The 14,599-nt window shown below is 46.8% G+C and overlaps 1 protein-coding gene across 1 annotated transcript; it reads right to left on the bottom strand.

Annotated features, from left to right (window-relative positions):
* Positions 1-1,816: 1,816 nt before the first annotated feature.
* On the bottom strand, positions 1,817-13,645 carry nutf2 (nuclear transport factor 2). Its single transcript, XM_069181273.1, has 5 exons — positions 13,560-13,645; positions 9,330-9,451; positions 7,238-7,309; positions 6,605-6,703; positions 1,817-3,490 (listed from the first exon to the last, which is right to left on the bottom strand). Exons 2-5 carry the CDS (start codon positions 9,426-9,428, stop codon positions 3,377-3,379), a joined length of 384 nt encoding a protein of 127 aa, XP_069037374.1. The 5' UTR covers positions 9,429-9,451; positions 13,560-13,645; the 3' UTR covers positions 1,817-3,376.
* Between the last annotated feature and the right edge of the window lie 954 nt (positions 13,646-14,599).

Raw genomic sequence — 14,599 nt, 5'->3', positions numbered from 1 at the left:
CAATTGTGTCCCCGTTTTAACAGTGGGAGCGAACTGCAGATAAACCAGGGGGAAACAGAATAAGGAAACCTTGTCAGGCTGGGAGCCTTTCGATAGGGTTTGGCCAGTTTTTGAGGAATGGCAGTTCCTGGCACAAAGTGTGCTTTGCCAAGATGGTAATAATAATAATTCCTTACACTTATATAGCGCCTTTCTGGATACTCCACTCAAAGCGCTTTACAGGTAATGGGGATCCCCTCCACCACCACCACCAGTGTGCAGCCCCACCTGGATGATGTGACGGCAGCCATAGTGCGCCAGAACACTCCCCACACACCAGCTCTCACTAGGGAGGAGAGCAGAGTGATTGAGCCAGTTCAGAGATGGGGGATTACTAAGAGGCCATGATTGGTAAAGGCCAGGGGAAAACTGGGCCAGGACACCCCTACTCTTTTCGAGAAACGCCCTGGGATGACCACAGAGAGTCAGGAGCTCGGTTTTACATCTCATCCGAAGGACAGCGCCTTTTTATAGTATAGTGTCCCTGTCACTATACTGGGGCATTAGGACCCACACAGGGTGAGTGTCCTCTACTGGTACCACTAACACCTCTTCCAGCAGCAGCCTTAGCTTTCCCAGGAGTCACCTATCCTGGTACTGACCAGGCTCACACCTGCTGAGCTCCAGTGAGCTGCAGGGTGATATGGCTGCTGGCAAATAACGTATTGTGGGTCCAAAAGGTACAAAGTCATTATATTTCATGTAGGAAACCCATTTCACTATGAATGTTAACTATATCACCACTTGAGTGATACCTACCAAGGTTGGAGTGAACTGGCTAACCAGCCTTTGAACAGGAACAGTAATGTTGGGAATTATTTGGTGATTTAATTGTTAAACATTAGGAGTTACTGTAAGTGTCATGGTCTGTATATGTACAAGAATGAAAAATGACAGGCAGCTATCTTGGTCCTATAAATACACCCATAACATTTGGAAATAATTGGCCAAAGAAATTTGGATGAAGATTTTGCGTGTGTCATGTTTCAGTTGGTGCAGCGAAAAAAAGGTAACAGCTTACCTGTCTTAGTATGCCTGTTTAGTATGATGTTGCTAGCGCGCCTGGTCTCTGTACACGAGCAGTTTCAAAAGGGAAAATGGTCAAACATTTACAACCAGTTCAAACTATAACTATACAGTTACACACCACTTACAGGCCTAGTAAAAGGTGTACCAGTTCCATCTGCACAGATGGCCTATACAAACATGTAGTGACAACAGACGCCACTAGAGGTCTCTAGTGGGAGGTGGACTAATACAATTGGACATTTGTAACAGTGCGGTGGATTGAGACGAGAATGCGAATGTAACGAGCGTGAGATCATCACTAAACGTTTCCACAGAGCTGAGTCCGAGCGACACGGAGGCTTCATATGAACGTTTTTTTCCAAGTAGGAGCCGTGTGTAAAATCAATGGATTGATTTCAGCATTGTCATTACGAATGGCAAACCTCGGTGAAAACCAGAACGAGCATACGACAGCATTTAACAAAAACTACAGTCTTTGATAGTATTCTGCCAAGTGCACTTATGCAATACATTTGCATGTTTAGCTAATGCTATCATGCTCATTACAACAGTCATAAAGAGGAATCATATTAGCCTTTGTAATTTAAGCCCACTACACTTAAAACAATTGTCATGTTTCAGTGTACCCCAAACCTTGGGCAACACAGTTGTCGGGAAAAAAACTAAATTCATGGGCTTGTGTGGTGTACGGATTATTCTTAATAGCTGGGGTGTTGTGCTGAAGTTGTCAGAATTACAATTAAAACACTTTAATTGGGTTTCCTTTCAGTTTTTTATTTCCTTCACTAACATGTGGCCACAGAACCCCTTCCATTTAAAGAAACAGTAACTGAACCCATGTAATGGCTTATTACAGTCAAGTCCCTATGTCTTTTAAACTACCCTTTGTACCACAATGCCATTAACTCCCAGTGTATATGAAGCTAGCAATGAGATCCAGTCCAGAATAATTCAGTTTGTATTTCTCCTCCCTCAGTTGTGCAAAAAGGTTAACAAAACAACAGGAAAAAAAAAAGCATTTCTCCCACAAAAGCATGGACAAACAGGTGAACCCTGTAGCGCTGAAGGCCGAGACCATCCTTCTGCTTTTCGTGTGACATTTTTTTCGGGGGGAAAAGCCTCACCCTGGCACGGAACGGAGTGCCCTCAGTTCTTATTTCACTACTTTAACACACCACCTGGCCCACAGGGCACTTCAGTCTGTTGGTATGAAGAGCAAACTACAAGTCGCTAGGTAAGGACAACGCAGAAACATGAGGAACAGGACTAACTGGGGTGGAGCTGTGGAAAATGAAATGAACTTTAACTGGAGCAGTTAGTCTTGTCCTCCTCAGGAAAAATCTTCAGGTACCAGCGGCTCTTTCGTTCGTGGTGGCATTGGCCGGAAAAGCAGAGCTCACTCCCCGGCTCTTCGGCAGTTTGATTTCTAGGCGGCCGGGGGCTGATCGAAGCCGCCCCCCGATCACGGCTCGCGTCTTGAGAGGTTTAGGAAGGCGTGGCTGCCGGGGGGGAAGGGGACCCAGATGTCCGTGGATCTCTATCTCTTTGTGAAAAGAAACCGGTCTCTGCGCTGCACGATCAAACAGTTAAACAGGGCGGAGGCGTGCGAGGAGAGGGCAAAAACAAGGCCAAAGCGACAATACTGAGATGACAGGAGGAAAGATGGGAAGATTCCATGATTAACAAAAAAAATGGCAAGGTTTTATTGTGCATGTGGCTTCAGTAATCATGGCTGCGCAGAACGGACAGACCCAGGAATACTAATGGGATTAGGGAACGGTCGGGTGGGGGGTACCCTGACCGCACACATTGGCTAAGTTTCAGATCTTTGGATCGCTAGAGCAACCTGTCCGTACAATGACGGAGAAAAGTAAAAGTTTAGGGAATAATAAAAAAAAAAGAACAGGCCTGGTGTGTACTTGATTCTCTAAGGCATGCTGGTAACAACGCACACTGGGACTGGGGAAAGAGGACCGAGAGGGGGGAGGACTGGAAGAGAAGAGGCCAGGGGGCTGTGACCGGAGACGGCTGGCTTCCAAACATCACGCACAAGGGCGGAGCACACACCCCGCAGACAGCGGCGGCCGGGCGCGGGGACGCGGGGGGGGAAGGCGGCCCTGCTTGGCGGCTCGGGTTTGTGTATGATACTTGGAATCCAGTGGCGGAGGCGGACCTCAGAGAGACGTGGATGATCACGGGAGGGTGGTGGTGGCGGTGGCGGCGGCGGCGGCGGCGGGGGCAGGGGTGGGGGTGGCCTACCCCCCCCCCCGCCCCTCCTGCCCCTCCCCCTCCTCCCCTGCTGGAGCGTTTAGCCGAAATTGTGCAGCGCCAACCGGAACATGTCGTTGGTGCACACCCAGGCATCGTTGATGTTCTTCAGGAGGAATATCTGATGGAATCCCATGATGGGGTCGTCGTCGGCCTGCGGCGGTACAGCAAGAGACGTAGAAACGCGCAGATCAGTCCACACGTGAGCTACAAGAGTAACAGCACCTCCACACGCACTTCACTACACTAGTTCATCAGATTCCAGCTTTTCAATATAGGCACGAATCTAAATAAAAAAAAGTACAAAGTATCACATACATATGCGGCGAAAAGTGGTTTTATCAGTTTGTCATAGTGAAAATGTTGACTATTTTCTTACTGCAGTGCCTTCCTGTGTTAATGAGTACTGCAGATGGGTGTGAACGTAGATTCAGGGGCAGACAAAAACTAAAACAGGCACCACTAGAGGGCACAGGGAGCAGTTGGCATGAGTGAAGGTCACGTTTTCAAAGCGGAATACAATTTTAAAACATCTGCTTGTTAACCTTGGGAGTGACAACAAGGAAAACAAGCCTTAAAGTATCAATGCAATACAAGTAATAGTACAATACACAGACAATATCTGTCCTTATTGATTAGAATACTATTGCCCTATTTTACAAAGAAAAGTCAACAGAGGTCATTATGTAGAAACTAACAGGTTTCTATATAATATCGACCACGGCACTTCCAAGGGCAGCTGATATTTCCTCTGTACGCTGCTACACAGATCTCAGGTTAAAGCGAAACAGAAAAATCATATGGGAAATCTCACAAGGGCAGGCTTCTTGGGTTACAAGAAGAAGTGGCAGACTTCTTTGGAAGAATTCCGCTTTTTATATAAAAATAAACAGCTACCACATTGTCTACTGTTTGCTGAGCACCTGAAAGGCAGACTTTGTTCTGGTGACCAGCGGACATTGTTGGTGAAGCAGGGGTAGTTTTGGGTGCACATAAGCAGTTGATGGGTCCACTTTAGTAACAGGAGTGTAAAACTGAGCACATGAAACTCTGCCACACTGGTGCGGAAGCACTGAGCACAAACATTTACATAATGGTTCTTCATACCTGCCCCTGAAGGCCCTGCTTACATGGGGCACTCTGTTGGCAACATTTATCCCAAGGGAACGTATCCCACATGGAAAACATCCTAGCAACCTATGGTCACCCCTATCGCCTCTGCCCGGCCACTCCCTCCGTCGGACATGACCGCCAACCTATTCCGAATGACGAGTTCCAAGCAAGAGCCAATCAGCACACTGGTCACATGACTGTCAACTCTGGTGAATACATGGTTCAAAATGGAGACTATGAAAACCACAGGCACCTAAATAGAGAAGTGCTGTTGATTTAGTTTCATGAAAGTTAACCGTCAACTAAATATCTTCTGGTTTTGGTAGCGTATTATAGTAATAATTATCAATGACAGGATTATAGTTAAAAAGAGAAATCTTCGGTCCTGGTACCTTCTATACGTATGTATGCACCTGACCTACCTATGAATAATTCTGATTTAATATAAAGTGAAATTGTGAAAAAAGGGATACTGCCATCCCTCCTGAACAATATTGTTTTAGATGTGCACGTGAGACAGTTCCCAAAACCTGACTGGATGTTGCAGACTTGTATCACTTGTGAGCTGCCTGGTGAATCCCCCTGTAAGGATGTCACAGGCAAACAGACTGCAGCTTTTTGTACCAGCAGTGCACCTGAATCATGCTACAAGGGCTTCAGGCTGGGTGGGTGTGTGGGTGTGTGGGTGTGTGTGTGTGTGAGAGAAAGCTTGTAGCACTGAGCCTGCCATCAGGCACTGTATTAGCATGTGAGTAACACACAACACAACCATCAACAAAACAAAGTGTGCCTGAGTGCACAATCTGCAGCACATTGAAGCAAACACCTGGAAATCTCGACTGTGTAAGTTTCGGAGTACAAACTACTAAAAAGGTAATACTTAGCATATATTAGTATATTGGAGGCTACATCCTAAGAGAAAATAAAAAACAGACAAAACGAGGAGTCAAAATGAACACAAGCTTCAGTCTAGAGAAATGCCCTGGCGGGTTAATGGTTATAAACAAGCCAATGTGTTTGCATGCTTTAAGTGACCCCCTGCAATCGGTGCATCTTTTTTTTTTTAAAAAAGAAAACGCTCCGATGTCCGAAGCATGAATCTACGGAACAAAGGCAGCATGCTTTTGATCAAGGACTTGGTCAGCTGCTGCAGTATTTCATCCACACGGTGTGCAAATTCTTACTGGTGCGGGCAGCACCAGCCAGAGCCGGCCGAGTGTTTACATGTTGTGAAGGCCCAGCCTGAAGACCTCACTGGTACACACCCGGGCCTCCTTACAACGTTTCAACAGAACGCTCTGCTGGAAGCCCAGGACCTGAGGAAGGACGTCGGCCTGAGCACAGTGACAGCGAGAGAGAAGCCAGTCAGGTGCCTCTCCATCCTGGTTGGGTCTGGACACATGCGGCTGCAGTGCCCCGACCTGAGGAGGGGGCAGCCTGGCTGAGGAGGCCCTCGTTCGAACCCTTGCCTGATCCCCCACAGACCTGTCCCTAAGGCCTCAAGAACTTGGGCAAGGCTGCAGGCGAGACCAGGCCTGCTCGGCTCATCTTACTCCACCAGGGGCTGGCAGTTTAGTGAGCCCTGTCAATATTCCACACTGCAGCACAGCCTGGCCACTGGCTAAAGACACCCTCAGTCCTCCGAGTCAAGATTTTTACTGCTCCCGCCTTTCTATTCTAGCTCAGCTGTCATTTACGACCTCTGGTCCAGGTCTCTGTATTGAGCTGAGTTTAGAGCACATTAAGTCTACAGAGAGGCTGAAAGTTTTCTCAACAATTATTTTCTGTGTGAAGCATCACACCCGTCAAAACTCCAGCCCTGTTGAAGTGCTGGCATGAGCCCGGAGACGCTTCCCAGTAAACACCATCCTTGGAAAAGTCAATAACACCTCACCTTCGACAGTCCACTCAGTCCTAATACACACCGACGGCTGTTTGAAAATGATTTAGTGTGTAAGAATCTGGATGTTTATTTCTTAAAAAGTATTTATTCTTCAATGTTCCTGCAATGATCTCATTGTTATGGACTGGATTGGGGAATTCAAAGAATGGTGATGAAGCAGATTTGCTTACAGTACATTTGGGACACTAATGTCCAGTAAAGGAGATGTGAGGGTACCTTTTAAAAGATGCTCAGAAGAATACGAACACTTACTTTTAATTGGCCTACTACCATACTCAATATACAGCTGTCTGGAGTGGGCTGGTGGTCTTGTGCTGTTATGCTGTGAGCAATTTTTTGAAAGGGAAGGCTCTGCAAAATAAAGAGAGACAGAAAATGATCGACCAGCTCAATCAAACCACAAAGATGGCTCAGTTTTTGTCTGCTGCTATCGCAATGCTCAAAAGAGAGACTTTAAAGCCCGGTTAGAGGTTGCAGCTTTTACTCTTGTGATCAAAAAGGGCGATCAAGGCTCTGCTTTTTTGGGGGTGTAGAGACATTAACACTGTCACTTCTGCAGCAGGGTCAGATAAGACACTGTAATGACTTGTAACGACTGAATATTATTGTGAGCAAAATCCCTGGACTACTAACCACTCAGTTTCTGTTCCCGGGCAATTTCACGATTCGTCGATTGCAATCAGCAGAGTCCGGGCAACTCCCTCCCTGATCTCTGAAACCACTGCCTTTCCTGATCTATGAATAAGGCTTGCAGCTGAAACGCAGGATCTCTGCACTATTCTAAATACAAACTGCAGATCTGGATCAGAAACGGGCCTCACTTGACTCAACAGTCGTCCACCGGACCCCAGGTCCCCGTGCAACCTCTTATCCCAGCGAACTTACAGAGAGTTTCTCAACAATAGCTGCTTTTCCTTGGAACTGCTGTCCTTCCCAGGTAAGGCATGATGCGTCGATCTGAAAGAGAGAAGGCCCCAGGGGATCAGGCTGTTGTGCAACACACAGCGCAGGCACAGAGGCAGGGAACGCCGAAAGAAAGACTTTCACCACAGGTGCCCTGACTGAGAGGGGGGAAAGGACAGCGCCCAGCACACGGCACTGCCCTCTCCCACCTGTCACTGCGTGCCAGACAGCAGGCCAAGAGCGCGTAGGAAATCAGCCCGTGAGAACCACAATTACAATCATGTGGAATGTCAGAACAAAACCAAGTGTGTCAAATAAAGATCTAAAACTTGAATGCAAAGATGCGTATAGGAAAACATCACAGTAACGAAGGCTGTATTGTGGTACCTACATTAAGCAGAAATGTTAAGAGGAGTCCATTCAGCAATTCTGCAAATGAATTTTTATGGAGATGTTAGTCATTCCTTTTTCAATGTAAGACGAACTGCTAAAAAGCATTTTCACACATTTACATTTTTTTTAGACGTCTTGCGCCACGATGAATTGCATTAATCGGGATTTTGCTGAAAGACGCGATTAAGGTGCTCTGAAATGTAACAAGGCAACTACTTCAAATTCCACAAGATCTGGGGGATTTCGTACAATTGAGAGGCGTGGTCCTTTGTAGTGAACCGTATTCAGTGGAGCAGGTTCCTGTTACAGTGGAAAGTTGTGTCCTTGGGAGACTGCGTGGATGCACAGCACTGCTGCCTTGAAGGAGACACACCCAGGGGCTTGGCCAACATCTCACACCATATGTGCACCAACATGGCCATTCCTGCAGCCGCCACCTGCTACCGATACCAACCATGAGCACCAGGCATCATGCTCAGGAGCTGGTCACATGAGGAACATTCAGACTTGCCTTGCCCAGCGCAGGGATTATGTTTCTGAAACCCCCTGCAGCTGATAAGTGCACAAGTGTATGGGAAGTATGGGGTCAGTCCATCTTCCATTCATCAAGGGCTACACACAACCTCAACTTTTCTCCCTTAAAACTTACAAAGACCACAATGTGAATTACAATTCAACATGCCAGAGCAGTAAAACGCAGCTGAGGGTAAATCAGAATTATATTTTTTTGTGAATCCTGCAATTTACAAACGGCAAAAGAACGGAAAACCCTAAGAGCACATAAAGAACCTTTCCAGTTAGTTTATCCAAGACATACTGTCCCTTTTAAAACATAAGCAGGCAGAAGTAAAATCCCAGAACTGGGAGAGGGTGACTCATTTTTGGGTGGGGTTTTTATCTTTTTTTATTTTGGTCTTCCTCTATGTTTTCCTGTATGTGGAATTATTGGTAACTTCCTGTTTCTCTGCACAAACGCACCCCACTGTTCCCCGAGTTTGGAATCGGCAGCTGTTAGCGTCTCAGCGGGGCCCCCTGTGCGGTCCTGACCCCAGCGCTGGCGGGGGATAGGAACCACGCACCCGTCAGGACCATCCGCGAGCTCCACGGCGCCAGCTGATGCCCACCTGATGCCAGCGGGGGAACGGATCACGCACAGCCGGGACTCAGAGCTTCCAATGGGAGCTGATGCATTTCGTAGGTACAGATTTGAATAAAAGCACCCAAGACGAAAACACTGCTCTGACAAAGAACTCTGACCAGAAAAGGTCATCGGCTTATTCTTTCCACAATGTATGCAAATTGTGCATACTGCAGTGTGCAACCTCTCTTTGTTTCTTTATGTTTGTCAGACAAACATCTGTTTAAATTAAGACCCTGGGACTTTCTTCCTTTATTTACAAAAGTTCTGGTAATGTCATTTTGTTTTCTGGAAATACCCTGCTAATTTCCTTTCTGTTTTTTTTCTGTCTCCACACTGTGTTCTCTTCACTCCCCTGGGGGTAAAACCATGATGCACTGCGTAAGGAACGTCTGTGCAAGACTCCTGTCAGGGTTTCCCGATGTCCTTTACGCTATCAGGTGCTTTGGTTTTCTTCAGCTTTCATGCACTTTGCTGAATGATCAGGGCTCGGTTACTGTCTCGGAAGACTCAAGGTGCAATGGAAAGGATTCTGACACTCACATATATTGCTCCTAGTTGAGTCCTGTCTGTGTCGAACAATTGGTAATAGTGCTGCACGAAGCTGGATCCTATCTGCTCCCAAATTGGCTTGTCAGCCATTCTGAATCACCCAGGAACAGGCTCTGCGGAGAAACAAAGACCAGACAGTTAGTGCTAAATCAACAGCGCGGCAGGGCGCTGCTGGACAAGAACCACTCAAGGACTGCCGCATGTCCCCCAGTGACCACGGCCCCCATTTTCACCTGCACCTTCACTTCTACAAAGGGGGACAATGAGTGGTTGGACTGTGTGTCCCTCTCCTGCCAAATGAAATCACAGATTGGGGAATTAAGTGCGATTTAAAAGGGGAGCTGCAATGTTATTTTTATATTCCGGGCTTAAAAAAAGAATCGGCACTGATGAGTGCATTGCAAACTACACTGACGGTAACATATACAGTCACATGGAAAACCGCCATTTACATCACAAAATAGACTCAATGTCCACGTCTGAGCAGCGCCATGTTCTGCGACTCAGAACGAGGCAACAAAACCTCCGGTGACGTGGAGCAGCCTTATTACATGGTAAACACGCAGCCTTGTGAAGACCTCTCTCTTCAACCAGACAGTTTTGCCAACAAATATGACTCGTTAACTCTGCATGCAGATCACGTTGGAACATTTCTGCAGTGAAATGTCTGCTACACAACCTGTTTTATACAGTCGTACATTTCTTTACAATAGTCATTACAGCGACTAGTGAGCAGGAAGGGCCGAATCACGTGACCATTCTTGGGAACTCAAGATCAGGGATTTGCAACAAAATGACGACTTACAGCACTTTTGCAAAGTTCACAGTTTTGTGCTTAATTCAAAATTCGGAATTGTTTTCTATACCATCGATGAATTTATTTTGTTACCAAGATTTAATATCCGGTTTAAGAAATTGGGACTATAGTTGCTCTTTAATCAGGTTTTGGGATAATAGCTCCCCAGTCATGCTGTTGAAGCCGATATCCAGAATATCCTGAAAGAATTTGGGAAAAGATTCTTGGATCCATTACATACAAACTATCAAACAGGCTTAGGTGGGTCAAATGTCCTTGACTCGCAGTAATCTTAACTATCTTCGCATGAATCCTTAGGTCAACAGCTAAGAGAAACATAATTCTTTCTTTGTAACTTTACTGTAATGATGGAAAAAAATGACCTCTAAAACATGCTTCCAGAAAAATACTTCTGCATCGCTGCAAGAAATTTTTTTTTTTTAATCTACGCGACAGCTACACAGCTTACCTGAAAGGTTCCCTTGTAGTCCTTTTTATTTAAAATAGTAAGCTAACTTCTTATCTTCAACAACAGCAGCACCCAAAAGAGGATTTAAACCTGCCAACCTCCAGCTGAAAGCCTAACCACGAGTCCAGCTTCCACGTGAAGATCTGTCGCTAGCTGGTTGAGTTGAAGGACACCCCTCTGATCATGAACCCCACAATGCACCCGCCATGAGACGATCCTAACAATGGGGCTCTCTGAATTGTAGCAGTTGCGGAAGAACACTGTGCGTTTAAACCTGAGGCCTGAAGGCGATTCTTTACGCAGAGTGTTGTGGGAGTATGGAACAAGCTGCCCCGTCGTGTCGTCAAAGGAGATCTTTGAACCAATCAGCCGCCAGCAACCAGATGGCCAAAATGGGCAGAACTGCCTTCTCTCATTTCTAGTCCGATTGTTCTCATACACCAGAAGTCACAGAAGTGAAAGCAAACTTTAAGACTGCAGACACCGATTAACAAACTATGATTCCGCACACTTTTCTTTTTAAAATGCAAAAAAAGGAGACTTGCCTTTGGAAAGCACAGAAAATGTAACTGAGCGCTCCGTTAATGCCCCAGAAGAGAAATCAAAGCTGTCTGATTCTATCCTCGGACTCTCTGCACTGCTTTCAGAGGTAGGCCTACAGAGACAAGCCCAGCATATGGACAGCTGCTACCATAGACACTGTTACAGAACCATCTGATAATCCTGAGAAATGAGCAAACTCCAATCCAGCTTTTGGCTGCCTGGTCTTTGCCGTCTGCTCTTCCTGCAGTGGTGGGGACACTAGCTAGTATTCCAGAGACATTCGGCTCTCGAAAAGGAGACAAACCACCAGTGCAGCAGCAGGAGAGGCAGGAATTAGCCTGTACATACCAGACACAAAGTGAGCCGACAGGGGTGGGGAACTGACTTGCAGTGTCAGTTGTCTTACACATGGGGGATAAAGAGTCACACAGCTACAAAGCAGCACTTAATTCCCAAACCTTGTTAAGGTCTGTGCATTAAAATGCAACGTTTTCACAGCCGCAGACGTGACATCCACAGTGTGCCACAGTTCCCTGAATCCGGCCGGGAACTCTTATCCGCATTTGTGCTGGAAAAATCCGCTCCCTCAGTCCTCCCATCAGCTTTCCACGGACATCGCTCTGGTCTGAAAACCAGAGTGCTCAGCACAACCCTACCTCTGCCGCTGCCGGCTGTGTGGAAAGGAAGGCACAGAAACAAACTCCTGAGAAGAATTTTATTCATGAAATATGCATGGGTGTCGGACCAACTAAACTGGAAGGGCTAGAGAGCCGGGGCTGCCACTTGTCACATTGTGAGGACTGTTATTCTTGTAATCTCTGCTGACGCAGTGCACGGGGATGCGTGTCTTGTATGAAGCGGTTACGTAATTCAGGGCGGTTACTGTGTTCACCAGCCTACCTATATACCAGTAGAAGAAGCCCTGTTGCCATTCATATAAAAACTGGGTGTGCCAACAGCCTGATAAAGAATGACAGTAACAGACACAGGACTCCCACCCACTCCTGCTCTGCTGGGTGTATCATGAACACATCCTCACAAACGCTACAGCTGTCCTCGCTATCACACCTGAACAGGGCAGCCGGTCTGTCCCTGCGGAACGGATCCGCAGACGGGCACGGCTCACGTTTTCAGCTCGCGCCCTCACTTCCCAGAAACCCCCGGGGAGGCGGTCCTGGGCTGAGCAGGCAGGAGCACAGCCAGAGAGAGGGAGACTGGGGCGAAAGAACTCTGGCCCCGAAGGCATGGAAATTGTGGTCCCAAAGGATCCGTAAGTAAGCAACTGCACAATCAATCCCAGTGAAAACGGTCCGTCACTTTAAAACAAGGGTGGTGATTTAACGGTGACCTGAAACCTGCTGGACTGGGCCTCTGCAGCAGCTGGAGACCCCAGATTTATACAGGCCCCCCGCACTGCTGTGGCCAGATAAGGACTCCTCTCCAAGGACAGTGCGAGCCACCGTTTCCTCTTGCCCCTGCTGCAGCTCGGCTGGTTTCTTTCCAAGCAGAGTGACACTCCAGACTGGGGGCTGCTATCATTTCGTGCCCCTCTTGGTAACTGTAAGTTGTACCAGGACAACACAGCAAAACCGGAGCGTGGAGGCGGCCGGGTCTCAAATTCCCGGAGCCCAAGCGAGCGGGTCAAACGAATTCGTCGCCCGTCCCATCCCGTTTTAACCGCGGGGTATCCCAGCGTACTGTGGCGAGATAAAACATCTTTCCTGAACTTGTTTATTGTTTTTTTGTTCAAGTTTCAGACGATCTCCTCTGCATTGTGTTCCACTCATGTGCACTAGAGCCGGCAAGAGCTGGAAACTCGAATATGCACAATTGCAAATCGAGGAACTCCGCAGAAAGAGGAGGTTACTGTGGGTGTGTTTCTAGTTGCAGCCTAGATCCACTGCGCCGGGTGCAACCCCTGGACACAAAGCACAGCCCGCTGCACCTCAAAAGAAAGTTAAGGGGTTAATTCAGAGGAGTGAGGGAGAGACGGGCTTGATCTACTATGTTCTCATTTTTGTTTAACCTAACATGCATATAAATCAATCGTTCCTTCCAAGGCATTTGTCACAGTTCGAGAGACGAGGAGAATAACATAGGAAGACGATTGAGCCCCACAATCAACACGTGTCCCTTCCCTAATTACTAAAAATACCCTGTGTCCGAGCTGTCTCCCGGAGAGTACTGTACCACAGTGGGGCCCTAATATGAGTGCAGTCCCCCTTAGACCATAGGCGTGTCTAAGCACTTCAGCCGGAGCGCTGCCTGACAAAAAATCATCATATTTCATCCTCTTCTTTTTTGAAAACCATGAAAACAACGAAGCCTGCACATTAATATTCGGATCTCCCTGCCGCTGCATTTTTAATTCTACCCCCCTAATGTAGTATATGAGTTACTGACAACAACTTACCGAGCGCCCACACCAGCAACCACTGTTTCCCAGTTATGGCGATCACAGAGCGCGGCCGAGGCGATCCGCCTCCCGGCCGGAGCATGCTCAGTCCGCGGGCTTCGGGCTGCTGCCTGTCGGGAATTGTAGTTTTGCAACAGACCGAAATTCGCACTGTCAAGCAGAAGGCCGGAAAATCTTTGAATTGTTTAGGTGCTGACTCTTTCTGTTGTAAGGTCTAGGGTGCTGAAGAACGCGATTGTTCTCTCGGCATTGTCATTTAAGAAATCAGAAGACGAGACAGGGAAAATATGAGAGAAAAAGAAATATGAATATGTCAATAATACCAGAGGGATTGCAGGTTACACAAGACAGTATTTCTAATTATTCCAACAATTATTCATCTAAGGTGTTAACACTTTCAGTCTTGCACTATAAGGCAGAACAAATCCTATTAGGAAACAAAGAACTGAAATGTGTGCAGATGATTGGTGTTTAAGTAATTAATGAAATCCTTCGCTCAAATTTTTACTTTAATATTACAAATGACACTCATTTGGGAATGGACTGAGGGACATTTCCCCTTTCTTTATTAACTTTATAGTTTCTAATGCAAGAAACTCAGCAATCACTCTTCTAAACCAACTTACAGTGATGGGAAGGTGAGCATTGTGTTGAAACCTGCAGAGTTAATGACAACTAAGAATAATTAAGTGCATTTATAAAGCTCTTTAAATCCCACACAGTTTAGAATTGCTTTATACATAGGACCCACCTCATCCACCACTGAAGTGCAGCCCCACTGCACAGCAGGTCAGGAAGAGGAAAGAGAAATGACTCCACCAGTTTAACTCAGGGCACACTAGGGAGGCCAGACTGGGCAAGATCAGAGAGGAAGTTAGCCAGGACACAGAGATGTACACCCCAGTTCTTCCATACCATGCCATGAGATCTTTAACCACCCAGTAGTCAGGACTTGGGTTTACACACTCGATCAAAGGACACTGTGTCCCCAGTCACCATTCTGGGGCAGATGATAGGGATTAGAGGAAAAAGGGACA

The sequence above is a fragment of the Lepisosteus oculatus genome, chromosome 20 (assembly GCF_040954835.1).
Source record: "Lepisosteus oculatus isolate fLepOcu1 chromosome 20, fLepOcu1.hap2, whole genome shotgun sequence".
Lineage (NCBI taxonomy): Eukaryota > Metazoa > Chordata > Actinopteri > Semionotiformes > Lepisosteidae > Lepisosteus > Lepisosteus oculatus.
Note: the sequence above shows the minus strand (reverse complement) of the source record. Positions and strands in the feature narration are given on the sequence as shown.